Source organism: Urocitellus parryii, chromosome 8 (genome assembly GCF_045843805.1).
Source record: "Urocitellus parryii isolate mUroPar1 chromosome 8, mUroPar1.hap1, whole genome shotgun sequence".
NCBI classification, from domain to species: domain Eukaryota; kingdom Metazoa; phylum Chordata; class Mammalia; order Rodentia; family Sciuridae; genus Urocitellus; species Urocitellus parryii.
Window position 1 is genome coordinate 44,665,331 of NC_135538.1, and position 16,371 is coordinate 44,681,701.

A 16,371-nucleotide genomic window follows, 5' to 3' on the forward strand; every position below is an offset into this window, starting at 1 on the left:
TTGATTAATGAGTGTGTGTTGAATGAAATGTCACATCCTCACAGAGGCCCTCCGTCATGGCCAGATCTAAAGTGGCGGCACACCTGTAAGTCACTTCTTTATATCATGCTGTTTTATTTTCTTCATTGTGATTCTAAATCAAGGAAACAATTCCTGGAATACGGTTAGTACCACACTTTTGATTTAGTTGTCATTTATTTGAAACAAATATTAGGCAGCCATTTGTGTGGAACAGAGAGGATTTTAGGCTTGGCTAGTTGTCTTGACATAGGACAGTAAAAGAAGGTGCTGCAGTTGGTTGTGGGGGGTCGGGGGGAAAGTTGGTCAGTTAGGGAAGAAGTGATCAGAGCATAAATGTAGAACTTTACCTTGGAGGGGAAGGACCTAGCATTCAGTGGAACTGCTAAGAAAAAAGCCATCTGCCCTTAATCAGAGTGCCTTCCCTGCATTAGGCCTTTAGTTCTTTTGGTGACTCAAACTTTGTCCTGTAAGTTCTATCTGACCGCTGTGTGACAAGGTCTTCTCTTCTTATTTTAATAGAAATTAAGAAAAATCTTTGCTTTCCTGATGCATATCTAAGCTCAAGAAGCTCTTTACATAGAGGTGACTTCCTAGCTAGTGTGGATTTCACAGTTTGCATGAGATCTCCAGTCTCCCAAACCTTCTCTTCTTGCTTTCTTTGTCTTAAATTCTATGTTTTACCACACAGTTAGGGATCAGGTCTTAATATTTTACTATCTCATCCTAGATCTTTCTTTAATGTCCCCCAAAAGATCATGTGTTCATGTCAGGGTCTTCAGAGTTGAAATGATTATTAGAGTAGTAACTTGATAGATTATTAGAGTAGTAACTTAATCAGTGGGTTAATTAATTAAACCATAGGCAGGTCGGGCAGGGCTGAGGAGGTAGGTCATCAGGGGTATAGCCTTGGACTATATCCTGTCCCTGGCTCCTCTTTCTCTCTCACTCTTTCTCTGTGCCTCTGGCTGCCATTAGCTGAGAAGTTTTTCTCCATCATTCCCATCATGATGTTTCCACCTTTGTTCCTGTTGACCATGGGCTGAACTTCTAATACCATGAACCCCAAATAAAACTTTCTTCTTCTAACTTGTTCTTGACAGGTATTTTTGTCTCAGTGATGAAAAGTTGACTGACATAACCCTTAATCGCTCCTCCAGGGTTTAGACATCCATTTACTGATTTCTTTTGACTGTGGGCTTACCATGTGTCTGGTAATGCTTTAGGTGCTAAGGACATGGACAAAAGAGTGAATAGGACACAGTCAGTCCAGAAACATTCTAATGGGAGGCAGATTTACCCAAGGACACAAATAAAGATTATTTAAAATAGTAAGAAGTGTCATGAAGAAACTAGACCAAGGTAATGGAAAAGAGTGTGACTGGAGTAAGGGTGATGGAAGATTCTTTAAAGGAGCAACATAATGAGCTAAAACCTGAACAAGGGAAAGAACGCCCCAGGCCACTGGCTTACAGTGTCTTGAGGTGAAATGAGCTTGGTCTGATGGAGAGGGGAGTCTGTAGTGAGTAAGAGGAAAATAGAAAATGCAGTTGTAAAGCACAGCAAGATCCAGGTGTGGCGGGTCTTGAGAATCATGGTGAGGCATTTGAATTTTACTCTAATGACTATAAGAAGACACTGTAGGGACTTTTCAGGGGAATGACAGGATGCGATTGACGTATTTTAAAAGCTCTCACTGTGTAGAGAATGGATTATAGAAAGGTAGACATGGTAGATTGCTTAGATAGTTTCCATAGTTCAGGATGGAGAGGAAGGTGGCTTGGAAGGGACAGAAGCATCTGAGGTCAGTGACATTCAGAACACAAGTCTGTTCCCAGTGGAAGGGATGTGGATGCTGATGAAAAGAACAAAATCAAGAATGAATGAATATAGGATGTTTGGCACAAGTTGTCAGGTAGATGGTGGTGCTGTTGACGGGGCAGGGAGGACTGGAGGAAAAACAGGTTCTGGGGAACCGGGAGTTCTGTTTTGAACAAGTTAGGATTGAGAGGCCTGTTCAATGTTGAAGTGGAGATGGTGGGCAGGCAGAGAGAGGTCCGGGTTTGGGGATGCCAAAGTGTGACTCATTGGCATGAAGCTGGTGTTTAAAGTGGTGAGAGTGAATGTAAATAAAAAGGAGATGTGAACCAAGGACAAAGCTATGGGGCGGGTGGGGGTAGGGGTGAGGGGTTTCTGACATTTATTTATAGAAGTAAAGGAGGATCCAGCCAAGGAAATGAGAAGGAAGGGCCTGTGAGGCATAGCAAGGCCAGGAGAAGGTAGTTGCAGAGCTTCAGAGGAATGAAGTGTTTGAAGGAGGAGTGTGTCAATATCACATGCTACTGAGAGGTTAAACAGAAGGAGTTATAGAATGTAGCACAGATAAGATGTCTGGGAGAGGTGGAACAGACATTTGAGTAGATTTGTTGCCTCAGTAGGTAGGAATGGTGCCTATGAAGCAGTCAGGGATGTTGCCCTTGACCACATCTTCCTACTTCCAGAGAGAGTAAATATTTCTTCAGTTGGCTGATGGAATATTTTTTTTTGGTTGCCTTCTTTTTTTCCTTTAAATCAACTGTTTCTGTTGTTACTACACAAAGAGGAATTTGCCTGCCACTCATTTCTCATATCAACGGTGAGCTATGCAGGTAGTCAGCCCAGGTTCCTTATGCCAGCCGGTTTAATGTAACTGTTTTTCTACTTGGATGCTGTTTTAGTCAGCTTTTTCATTACTGTGACCAAAAAACCTGACAAGAACAATAAGAACAATGTAGAGGAGGAAAAACTGATCTGGCTCTCACAGTTTCAGAGGTCTCAGTCCAGAGGTGACCAGCTCGAATGTTCAGGGCCCCAAGTGAGGCAGAACATCACGGTGGAAGAGCGCCGTGGAGGAGAGCAGCTGGGAACAGGGCCCCAGAAAGGAGAGAGAGAGAGAGAGAGAGAGAGAGAGAGAGAGAGAGAGAGAGAGAGAGAGAGAGAGAGAGAGAGAATGAGCATCTCCACTCACCACCTACAAAATATATACCCCAAAGGCACACCTCCAATGACCCTCCTCCTCCAACCACGCCCTACCTACATACAGTTCCCACTTGGTTAATCCCTCTCAGGGGATTAACGTACTGATTAAGTCAACTGTCACAACTCAATCAATTCACCTCTAAACTTTGTTGCCTTGTCTCACAAATGGAGCTTTTGGGGGACACCTCAAAATATGGAAACCATAATAGATGCAGTCACTTCCTGCCTCTCCTACAAGCTTTTTTTCCCACAGGATTCTTATGGATAACTCTTCAAAAGTTTTGTCAGTTTAAACCCTTTTCTCAGTGATACAAAATATTTTGCACTATGTGTACTTTGATGTCTTAGAAGTGAGACACACCTGGACTTGTGTTCTGGCTTCCTCACTTGCTAGATGTCTAAATTTGGCCATTTTATGACTCATTAAAACCTCTATTAACTCATCAGTAAAGTTGGAATCACTCTGTGACTTCTCCCCACCCTATCCAGGGTTGCCTTGAAAATTAAATGAGACAATTTCCACAATAGCCCACTACCTAGTACACCGTAGAATAAATGATGTTGGCTGTAGCTGCAACTACACAGAAATCTATATGAGGTTTTAAAAACATATGGGCTGAGAATCTGAACCAGAATTCTCCAAGACTGGCAGTGAGCAAAGAATCTCAAGAGGAAGAAAACTTGAGGTTTAACACTGAAGCTGAGTTTCATCCTCCTGTTGAAGTTCTTCACTAATTACTGTAGGTTCACATTATCTTCAGGTATGACAGTGGAGTGCTACTTGGAGTGTCCTCCAAGGCCCATGTGTAAAGACTTAGTCCCCAGCTTGGTGATACTGGGAGGTTTTGGAAACTTTAAGAAGTGGGGCATAGAGGGAGTTCTTCCATTCCTTAAAGTGCATGCCCTTAAAGGGGATAGTGTGACCCTGCCCCTTCTTCTTTTTCTCTCTTCACTCGAAGTCGTGAATGGTTTTCCTGCCATGATGTAGTGCCTCCCCACAAGCCCCAAAGCAGGTGATACCACGACTATGGACTAAAACCTCCAAAACCATGAGCCAAAATACATGTTTCCTTTCATTATTATCTCATGTTTTTGGATACAGTATCAGAAAGCTGATCATCTCAGTCTTCCTCCTTCATTGTCAATTGTCAATATCTGAGGGCCAGGGCACGATTTTATAGATTGGGGTTTTCGTTAGAGATGCAAATGGAAAAGTTAGATTTGGCATGTGCTAAGGATTTCGTTTTCCCAACTAAGAAGGGCATGCCATCATCCTAAGCACAGCTCTGGCTGTATTCAGAAAGGAGGAATGTAACCTGACTGCTTTTTCCTCCCAGGCACTCATCTCATTCTGAACCAGGGAATGCCGGACAAAATCATTGTCTTTGGTCTTATTGTCAATTGGTCTTGTACTTACCAGGGACATCTTGGAGTGCTGAGTTGACATCTTTGATGGTGATTGGCAGTTGGGATAAGATATTCAAGTGATAGAAACAAAGTGGAAAAAAATCCCTTTAAGGTAATTTAGATATAATTACTGAATTAAGCTACAAAGGAGTAGAGGTGGGAGAATATTTGGATTTCCTTCCATGGAGAAAACATTATAGATTAGGACTTAATCTATACCCAAACAGCTAAAGGATGGTCTTAGGTTTTCACCTAGAGATAGATTTTGGATTCCCAGCAGTGAGTCCAAAAGGAACATTGTCAGGAATAAGCATGGGCTCATGTAAGTTGTCTGGATAATCTTAATTAACTTGGATCCTTTTCCTACCATCTCAATGTTGATTCCATAGGATCATATGGCTTTGCTGGTGCCTGTCTTACCATAAGGGTCAGCTGACCCTGGGAGACAAATGAAGTCTGTCCAGAACTCCATCTACACCTTTCCATTTTTTGTAAGTGGGTCAATCATGGACAGAACTTGGGTTGGTTCAAAATATCAGACTTCAACCAAAACTTTCATTTAGATTGATTTGGGAGCCGAACTTGGTCTCATTTTTCAGATCTTCATCTCTAAAGTTAACATTTTTACTTACTGTTTTCTTTTACTAAGGATAAAACATGTAAGGAAAGTTTTCGGTTTATTATAATCAAGGTAGCATATAAGTCAGAATTATTTGCTATTCATTGTTGCCTCTACATTATTCTAACTGGTCATAACTTCCCCTCAAGACTGTTTCTTTGGATGAATTAAAGAATAGTGTAAGAATATTTTTTTGAAACATTGGGAGTAAAAATGCATGAGAAAAAGAAATTAAAACAGCTAACAATCCCAATGAAGAAAATAAGGTTCATTTTCAGGACCAATGGCCTGAGCCAACTCTAGCAGCAACAAGATATTTCAGTATTTTGCTAATGCGGGAATCATGCAGTGTTGAAAAGTAAAAACATTGGGAAAAAATAGTAATTTTTAATTTTTTTAAAGCCATGATTTTAATTTAAAATTATTGTCATTTAGGAGCTAGAGTGTTTTTATTTAATAAATATGCAGTGTGATATTTAAAAAGCTTAATTCTACTCCATCTTTTAAAACAAATGTAGAAAAATAAGTAAATAAAACAAATGTGCATTCAGCCCAGACATGAACATTTTTGCTCAGTAGAGTTTTTAAAAAAACTTCACTAAACCATAAGTAGGAGGTCACTCTAAAGAGGCTCTGTTGTCAGTCTGAAGAGCAACATGCATTCCTCAGGGCAGGCAGGGCAACTTTCATTTTGAAAATTTCAAAGCTTCAATGATCTTGACTTCTTGCTCCCAGATTTTGATTTTCCCATATCCTTATATCACAGGGGCTGCTTAACTGAATGGTTCATATTGCTCTAATATTCAGGAGTCAAATAAGTGCTCCTTCACCTTAGAGTCGAGTTTAGCCTTCATTCTGCAGCAACCAAATTGTTTTCCAAGGATCTCAGACTCACTATGGATGCTGACCCAAGAGATCCTTGGAGCATATAGTCAGGGACTGCTAGTGCCAAGTCTGGAGTTAAGAAATGTCCTTTTGAAAGTAGTGAGCTCTCAATACTGGATTCAGCAGGGACAGATCAACTATTACAGCTCTAGCAGTGCTTCTGGTTTGGAGCATCTCATGGGCAAATGTCTTTGCTACACTTGTGCATTGAGTAGGAAAAATTGAGGGATAATTTCCTGCATGCAAATTTTCTCAGAAAAATTCAATCTTGGAGACAAAGACAGTTTGCCTTGGAGATGCACTGTGCTTTTTCTTTCTTCTCCCTTTGAGGTTACACCTAAAGAGTTGCTTGATAATAGGGATCTTCCCAAAGCAAAGCTACTTTGGCCTCCTTGATGGTAAGGATCTATATTTAGCTCTCTGATCCTGATTTCTATGATCACAGGACAGTTTCTAACTAAGTAGTTATGTCCTATTGTACTACCTGCAGAATTTTACCAGGGTGACTAAGGCTATAGCTTCTCATGACTAAATATCTCTCCTCCAACTAAACCCGTCTCATGACTTAAAATGACCTCACTTAAGAATTACAATAAACAATCTCCCATGGTTCATTTAGTTCTCAAATTCTGTGTCTAAGCTTGTGGCTAAATGAAAGCAAACTTCTTTGTTGGCTAGAAGTTATAATTATGAATTGAAAACTGAATGCAAAGTGAAATCATAGCCTTCAACTACAGACACCAAATTCTCCACATTAAGTTGTCTTCTATCCCCGACAATTTTCTTTTTAATTAAAATGCAGCCTGATAGGCAAAATCTTGGAAACATAAAGCAGTTATGCGATTCACTCAACCATTTGTGTGCATGTGTGACCTATTTAGCTTTTTAAAATCCTATTTAATGCCAAAAACTACATTAGAGAATTCAAACAGAAGCTCACAGGGAGTCCCATAATGAGACTGTTTTGATTATTCCAGTGATTAGACCATTTCCCCCTCTCTCTGGAAGTTTCATTTAGAACAGTAGTCATTTTAAGAACAAGTAGATTTTCTAATCCTTTTCTAGTTTGCTGTGAAATTGGAAACGGGCCAACCATCTGTGAAACTACAATTATTACTATTACTTAAAATTTATCAAACCAGATCTTCAGGTATTATGCAAATATTTCTCCTTGACCACAAAGACAAGGCCAAGAAGGCAAGGAGGAGACCCCAACTTTGCACAAAAATAGGTTTTATGCCCCATGTTTCAAATTATTAGTCCAAAATGCTAGAAATGGTATCATGGGCATGGTTGGAACAATACTGAGTAACTGTTTAGATCCACTTCCATAAGGCTTCTATTCTTTAGCTCCTAGGAATCTCCTTTCTACCATGAGGGATATGCATTCATCCACACATGCATTTATTTGACATTCATCCTTTCTTGAAATGCATGGATGGGTGTGCTGGCTTCCACCATAACTTACTTTTGAATGTTTCCAGTAAAACTGCCTTCTTTAAGCTCCTTCTCTTGCTCTTTTTTGTTTCACACATTGCAATGAAACAGTAGTGATGACGCTTGAGATATTGCCATGGCAGCTCCTCTCTCTTCTCCACCACCCCTGGCCCTAGATGATTCCAAGCAGCAACCCTAAACAGTAAGATAGGAGCTAAGGCCAGAGCTGCTCTCCAGGAATAGGAATGCAGTAGTTCCACCATTGTGAGCAGGTGGTCAGCTTCATCCTGCTGTTCTACCTCAGACTGTGACATCTTAGTGGCAGGGAGATGTGGCTTCCCACTTTGTTGTCAACCTGCCATGGGAAGGGATGTACCAGTTTATCTCTTAAAGCCACGTGATCACCCTTCAGGTCCACCTGGGGTGGCCTTTCCCTGTTGTCTGGGCATAATTGTTAAAAGTGTCCACTTTCACTTAGTGGTTTGTGTGCTTAGCCTACTTCATGCCCTACTGTAGCTCTGCATGTGTTAGGTGACCAAACACTTTTTTTTTTTTTTTTTTTAGCTTATACCATCAGCTTGGAACAATGAGTTCAGGAATATTACTTTCCATTGTGTAAAGTAACACCTTTATCCTGATGTGATCTTTCAAGCGTTGTGGGTTTAGTTCTACTTCTAACTCCAAGACTTGGGGAAGGAGCTCATTTGCATGTTTTTACAGATGTTTATCTTATCTATACCAGCCCTTTGGCCATCCAGATGGAAGGCCATAATCTAAGAGCCTATTCCCAGAGATGTCCTCCCTCTGAGCATTAGTTTTCCTTGTTAATCAGGCTGCAGTCGTGTTGGAGGCTGTCTGAATAGTGATGCATAATGGCTTGTCCTTTCAGGTGCTGATCAAAGGTCACCTGGTAGGGGTCAGGCTTTCCAGCTGAATTATAATGTTTTTAGAATTAAACAGTTTTGACTACATAGAGAATGAGGGTCAGAGGCCCTGCCTAGGTAGCACATAGTGAGCCTTCTATTTATGCTTTCAGGAAGAAGAAAGGGGGAAAAGGGAAGCATGTGGGGGAAAGAAGAAATGAAAGAAAAAAGAAAGAGAGGAAAATAGATTGTGTAAATAATTAAAAAGGTATAAGTTGAAAACATTATTTGCAAATAATATTTGCACCCCAGGCCTGAACCTGAAAGACCAAACATTGCTTTTAAATGATTTAAAACAATTCTTGAGAAGCATTTCGGTCAACACAGTGATTTATTCCTTTCCGAGAACAGGAATTTTGCAGAAACAAAGTCTTCAAGAATAGTAGGAAAACAAACAAACAAATAAACAAGATTTTTGTCAAAGAATTTCTTATCCTTGTCCTTGGAACTTATGGATTAGAAGATAGATTTCATTAAAATAAGATGTCTGAGTGCTTCCATATGCATGTTTTGCTGGGCACTGAAAATAGGTAAGCTGGATTTGATTTCAAATCCTGTAATTTCATACAGTAAATTTGTTTTCCTGGGGAACATGAAGACAAGATAATAAATTACATCCTTTCTGCCTACTATTATGTCTTTTTCTATTTTCTCTCATGCTAAGAGTTATGAAAATCATTCAAGTGCTTCCTTATCTTACCATTGCAAGAGCTTTCAAGTACTAAGAAACTCAGTTCTTTCTCTTAATTAAAGTTCATTGGGGAAATGAATGGAACATGACATGTACATTTATTGTGTATGCTAATTGGACCCAAATCTTTTGGAATTGCTGGACATTTGAACATAGACTGGACTGAAATCAACTGTATTTCATCTTCCATCAAAGAGCTTACTAAGCAGAATTAAACAGTACTTAAATTTATATTTCTGAAGGAAAAATCCTTTTTATAGAGTGAATCATTTTTTAAGTAAATCGTGTGAAGTACATGTTCTAACTATTTATTAAAGCAGATCATGATGGATCTTGACTGAAGAGCACTTTACATAGTACTTTAAAAGCACTTGGTGTGTGGTTATTAGTTTTTTTCCTGAAAAATGAATGCTTTTAAAAAATAGTTTAAATATATGTCTCAGACACACAGTCACCTTGGCTCATTTAATTTTGAGAGACTGATTATGAATGCAAATGACAAGAAAACGTGAATGTATTTACCATCTACTCCTGTTACTTTCAGGGTTGTAGGGTGATAGCAGTTAGTGGCGGAGTGATGTTTACAAGACTCTGCAGGTTCTGAGCAGAACTGTGGGCAGTCCCTGCTTTATAAATGTCCTTCTCTGGAAGAGTGCTGATCCGTGGGTCTGCTGTTGTACCAAGGGTATGCAGAACTTTCTTCTTTATGAGAAACTGTTTCTCAGGGGTAAATTTATATTGTCCTACATGTGTTTTAAGCATGGGCTTAGAAGTTGTAGCCTTAGAGCTTTATTAAGTACCCTGCTAAATAATTAACTTTGCAAATTAAAAATGTGTTTAATTTGGCTTTCGAACCTATAGTTCTGAAACCAAGTGTGCCCTTCCTAATTTGGAAATATTTTCTTTCTGGTTTTTATTTTGACTTGTCCCCAGCTATCTACTTTGGTTGCTATTTCTAGCATCCCAGAGGAGCTGCTTCTATGGTTGTCATAGTACAGACAAACACAAGAAAACCAAGAACTCAGTGCTTTCATAAAGCATTTATTTTTATTTGAAAACATTATACAGGCATTACATTGCCACAGCCAGTCCATAGGGGTGCATGCAAATATCAAAAATGGACAGTTTGTTCAACTCATCAGTGTAAATTTCCTTTTTGGTTCATATTTTTCATCTGCAGTGTCAGGATTAGTGTGCTTTGTTATGTGGCTTAACAATAGAATCCTACCCATGGGGTAAAATCTGTACTGGCAGCTAGCTGGGGACTACTAGATGGTTACAAATAAAAATAAACCCAAAACAAATAATACTACACGCTTGTCAAAAGGTTAATAGCACAAGTTAGCAATATCTAAACTAAACATTGAAACATTTTCATGAGACAAATTTTCAGTGGTGCAAATTTTTCCATTGCTTGGTCTCCCTTGGATGTGTGTGTTTCAGAGTTTGGAGCCATGGGAAGGTGTGACCAAGGCAAGATCGGTCCCCAGTGCAAGTTTTCATTGAGGAATGAGAACCACTACTCATCTCTGGTTTAGTTTAGGGTTTAGGAGAGCTGTAGTTTGCTCTTAATCAAATTTTATACAAGTTGCTAAAGTTTCTTTGTTGAGGAGAGAGTGGTGATGGATTGAAAAGCTGAAAGTTTTGCTGGTGTCTACTGAGGTTATGAAATCTCAGAAACTAAACGGCTAGAGTTAATATCGCCCTATTCCCATATCCCACCCCACTCCCCAAGGACCAATGTTTTCACACACAAAAAAGAATTTGTTCTTTACTTTTTTTTTTCCCCCTTAAGGGTCAGTCTGGAGCTTATGATCTTAGACAATTCAATGTGTTACCAGCCTTTCTAAATGGAGACAAACCAACACAGTGAGGTAACCCAGTGACATGGAAGTCTGATTACAAGGACACTGAATGATAAAGGTATACAGTGAATTCATCTTGACCTTCACACTTGGTTTCCATTCAATGGAGTCAATTAAAATATCCTATAAAATAACTCATGTGTTGACCTTTAACCATCAGTTGATTGCAAACATTTTGGAAATTTAAATTAAAAAATAATTCCAGTCCATTGAGTAGACTTGGAAATAGTTTCAGCCACTTGCTTTTCATAAGACTACTAAGTGTCTACAAATTAGTGTCATAAGAATGAATTGAAGAGATAAAAACATTTGGCTTAAAATAAATACTAAAAATGCAATAAATCAAGCAAATTATGCAAACCAAAGGAATGTAAACACAAAAATAAAACCACAGTCTTTAAAGGTCTTCAGATCTGAATGGACAAAATATTCAGAGAAAGGTATTTAATTGGTTTAAAAGGTAGCAGAGAGCAGATGTTGACAAGGGTGTTTTGATTTGATGTAACCTTAACATTTACCTTTTTCCCCCCACAGAAAATGAAACATGTTTTTAAGGGAGCTGAACTGACCCTGAAATCTACACTTTAGAGAAGATCATTTTTCTTCCCATCTCCTGGGACAGGACCATCCACACTGTATAAGTCAGGTAAAATGGCCACAGGAGTGCTAGCAGGAGCAGGGGATAAGTTTGCCCGCCATATTAAGGTCTTGTTCAGGCTCTACTCTGTCCTCTATGGATACCCCACTGGTGTTTTGCCTTGCTTGCTTAGGATGTATTTATCTGAATTGCCAAATTTTCATAAACATTTATACAAATCCTGATATTCCATTGAAGATTTTTTTGAATGGTATTTAGGTTAGCCAAATTCAAAGAGCACTTCACATTCTGCCACACAGAATGTATTCTAAGTTAAAGGGTTCTTTATTTCCTGTGTTTGGCAAAAAGGTTCTTCATTTCCTGTGTTTGGCAAAAAGGGCTATTTTATGGGCAACAGATTAGACTAGTGACATATCACTCAAAGCCTCATCAGGACACTGTAATATTCTCTATATCCATAAGAATGTGTGTCAATATAGTCTGTTATTGGATGGATGCCAAATATGACCATAATGCCAGACTTTTTTCAATGGTGACATCATTACCACTATGAAGTGACCAGAGCAATTGAACTATTATTAGAGATTGCTCCACATCAGCACCTTGACTTTAGGAGGTGGCATAACCAATGATACTCCACAGCAAAGATAATTTCCATGTTGGTGTACTTCAAAAAGGCTTCCATATAATTAGGAGGGCAGAGGACCATGGCTTTTTCCAGTGCCTTTCCACATTATTAGTAGGGAAATCTAGGGGGAAAATTGTTTTTCCCCTAGATTTATTTATTGTTATCCTGAAGCAAGGATATAGGGAGAGGATGAAAGGTTTTTAAAAAAACATATCTAACCCTAAACACAAATGCTATTATTTCTGGGGTTTCCCAAAAGCCACAGAAATGGAACAGTCCTTGTCCTGTTATTATGGGGACTTGATCAGCAGAATCGCATGGCACAACAGAAAGGCATGGCCTGGAGTCATCAGAGATTGAAATATAAAAAGGCTAAAATGTTTGTTTTATATCTATTCCTAGAATAGAGAATTATATGGTCAGTTGCCCCTCCCCACAAGGGTCACCGCACAAAATACTTATTGAGCAGGCAATCCAACAGGTAACAGAGGAAACCATTAGCCACCAGGTCCCTAGGGTAAGGAAACTTCTCAGGGGTGGAGCTCCTGTGGCATGCATCACTCATAGAGTCTGTGCAAAAAATAAAGTATGATTCTTAAAAAGTGGCTTGCCATAGAAAAGTGGGATTTATGTTGACTACATGTGGGTCTGGCAATAGTTCCTATTGGGAGTATAAAACCTCCTCCTGAAAGTCAGTGTAATAACAGTAACAATAATAATACAAATCATAATAACAATAATACTTGTTTTTGATTCAAAAATATTCACAATAATTAATGCAGGGGGGTTGTGATCAGGATACGCACTAGCTAGGCATCTCTCCAAGTCAGGTGGATGGAGCCTGTGTCTCCAGTGATTTCCAGCTTGTTCCTTTTACAAGCTTTTGGAGGATTTGCTACCTTGCAGTCCACCTATGTAAACTGCACCTAATAAATACCTTTCTCTATGTACAATACAGAGATGATGGGCAAACACATGGCCACTGATCTGTCTTCAGTGGGCAGGGTGGGCCTCCCGCTAGGCCACACGAACGTGGGGCTCCTCTTCTGTCTCCTGGCCCAGGCTGGTGTAGGTGACTGAAGGCTCCACCTGAGCTGTGGTTGGTAAGTCCACAACAGGTCCTGAAGGATTGCGGAACTGCTTGTACACTCGGGGGTCCTGGGCTATGTAGGTAGAGGTGGAGGAGTACAGCACTAGCCCGATAAGGATGGTGAAGAAAGACAGGAGATAAAGTCCTGAAAACTAAAAACACAACAGCAAGGTCATTTAGCAGCCAGAGCAGAAAGACTGCCACATTAATGAAGCCCAGTGAGGCAGGAGGAGCTGCTTCCTTATGAACAGGCAGCTTGATGGGCTGGCCAATACATGTGATGAAAAGTGAATTTTCTCTTCCTAAACTAGCTTGGTCTTATTGATTCCCCTTATCTTTTTTCTAGACCCTGTGGCTAATAAGAGGAACACTTAGCTAATTGTCTCTAAAATGCCAATCTAAGTACCTGGTATGTTGGGAGAGCTAGTTAAGCACAAATTAAAATACATCAAGTTAAAAGCAAAAAAAAATCCCCAGCATCACTCAATAAAGACTTGCTTATTTGTGGCCTCATTAAACCCAAATGAAATACAGATATTCTGTTTAGGGTTGTAATGAAGCCATAAACAAGGAACCCCTCACTGACAGCTGCATCAGGGAACTCTGGTTTCACCATAATCCAATGCAGACATTATCTGTCTTTTCAGTAGGAACAACTATTGACTTTGGTAACTATCTTTTTTTGCAAGATTAGATTATTCTTTGAGAGGAAGAAACAGTACAACATTCCATCCCTGCCCTGCTAATCAAAAAGCAAACCAAATAGGATTGTCCAGATAGCATTTTTTACCCGAAACTGCTTGCTTGACAATTCATGGAGTTTGTGTGTGTATGTGTGTGTGTGTGTGGGGGGGGGAGTAATTGGTTTATACAAATCCCAAGAATTCACATATTTTTGAAAAATTACAACTTTGGGACTTTCTCGAGCAGTTATACTGGAAGTACTTGAGTAGTCACTAAGGGAGATAAGGGAACAAGATGAGTGTTTTCATTTTTCTTGTTTCACTCCTTCATTCAATGAGTAGTTTCTTGCAATGCCTTCTCTGTATCAAACATTGAATTATATTCTGAGGAAAGAGAAATGAAAAATATGGGCTGGTCTTGACCACCAAGGCCTTAAGAGTCTCACAGGAGAAACAGAGGCACAGACACACAAAAGCAATACAACACACTTATAGAGTGTCAAGGCTCATTTCAGTCAATAGCTATTATCCCAGTCTTGACCACTTCCTGTATCCATGGGAGAAAGGGATCAATTTTATTTCCTACTGTATTGTTTATGCTCAATTCTGGAAGAAATAACAACTGATAAAAAGAGAAAAATTCTTTGGGGGCTGGAAGAAAGGAGAATAGGAAAATGACCCAGTAGGTTATGAGGCTAAAATAAAGAGCTAAAGAAATAGATATAAATGGTGGTTCAATAATAGGAAAGGCAGTCTTGCAATATGACACAGAAAAAAAGGTATCTCTGTAGCTAAAAGTCCCTGCCACACTGTTTGTTCACTTTTTTTGCTTTCTGCAGGAACAAGGTTGCTAAGACTAAAGGTCTGATTTTCTTTCTATAGCAGTCCTTGCCCTGACCCCCAACTCCTTTATTTTTCACATTCCAACCAAATGATGACACTTCATCAGATGGATTTATGTACTAGACTCAGCTTGAAATAGCTTCACTTAATTAACTTGAAATAATTAATTCAGTTTTCCCCAAAGAAATGTGCCTAATTCTTTGATTCATGAATTTGTAAAATAAAATGATCAGGAAAGAAGATCATTAACTCAGAAAACCTACTTAACCCCAAATTTGCTTCCTGAAATTCTATATTCAAGAGCTTCACCCTTTATCAGGAACTTTAGTACATTAAATGGGTTCATTCCCAACATTGTAAGATCACTTCAAATATTTTGTAAATGACTTTCACTTTCAAAACTCTACGTGTGTCTTTTCAGGTCAAGTATGAAACTATGCATGGTCTCAGGTATGAGCCTGCCTCTCTTCTTGCAGATGGAGGTTCAGAGATTAAGAATGGGAGCTCATTCCCACCACCAAACTGGAATCATAGCTTTATTCCTTTCTAGCTATAACCATGGAAAATTTTCTTAAGTTTTCCACGTCCAAGCTTCCTTGTCAATCAAGGGCCCCTACTGTGTAGGAGGTTATAAAGATCAAGTAAGATAAAGCCTGAAAAGCACTTATCACAGTACCTATCTTGTAGCAGTCATTCTGTTGGTTTCATTGTTGTTGCTATTGTTTTTGTACCACTTAAAAGGACATGGAACCATAAGATTGAGTGAAAAATCCACTAGAGAGGGCTTTCTTGTGCCACAGCTTTGGAACAACACATATTGTATTTCCAATGCATTTCTATTTAATTCATACAGAATTCCCTCTAAGATTGCTCTAAAGATAGATGGCATGAAATTTTATACAACAGTGGCATCTTGGAAGTTACCCAAGAAATTTATTATTAGATGGTAGAGAAAGTTTTCACTTCCCCCAAAAGGGAGCAGACAGACAAGCATCATGATGAATCAGGATAAATTCTGAACATTACAAATGGTGACAGAAAGTCCTGATGTTTTAAAACAAGAAAGGTTTTTCATCTCCCCATTCTTTTAATTTTTAACAGTACAAAAGGAAATTTAATCAGGGTACCTGATAGAATGACCCCCAGTTCTGGATAGGTGCACTTATCTTGTTCAGCATTCGTTTGAAAAACCATGCAACAAAAGTTTTGTGCAGTCTAGGCTGCTTAATTTGCTAACTGCAAAGACATTCTTATTTCTCCTTTCTCAAGCAAAGAGGATAGGAACACTCAGTGAGGACTGAAAGCTCTCTCAGCGTTTCAGAAAAGGCAAGATTTGGGGGAGGCTTGTCTCACTGAGGGGCTGCTCTCTGAATATACTGTGTGGTCATTCCCTCAACCAAATGTAGCCCTCAGAATATGCTGTGTGTTCCGAGATACAGGCACATGACAGCCTGCATTTTATCTGCACATAAGTCTGGAGAAGCTGGGAAAGAATGAGCCTTATGTTAACATTACCACTCTTCGGACAATGTTTGCTTTGCTGCATTTTCCATTTCGATAGGTCTTTGTGAAAAAAAGGTCAGAAAATGCTACCGTAAATGAGAATTTCTGTGTGTTGCTTAAAATAATTTGATCGGGATACAATTCATTGTAAAGGAGGTGACTT

At 39.2% G+C, this 16,371-nt stretch overlaps 1 protein-coding gene across 1 annotated transcript in view; it reads right to left on the reverse strand.

The window, feature by feature from the left end:
- Window positions 1-13,106: 13,106 nt before the first annotated feature.
- Window positions 13,107-16,371, reverse strand: part of Slc35f1 (solute carrier family 35 member F1) — a 382,601-nt gene continuing 379,336 nt past the window's right edge. Inside the window, exon 8 of the mRNA XM_026394096.2 lies at window positions 13,107-13,331. Coding sequence (XP_026249881.1) covers window positions 13,107-13,331 — 225 coding nt within the window. The remainder of the gene's footprint in view (window positions 13,332-16,371) is intronic.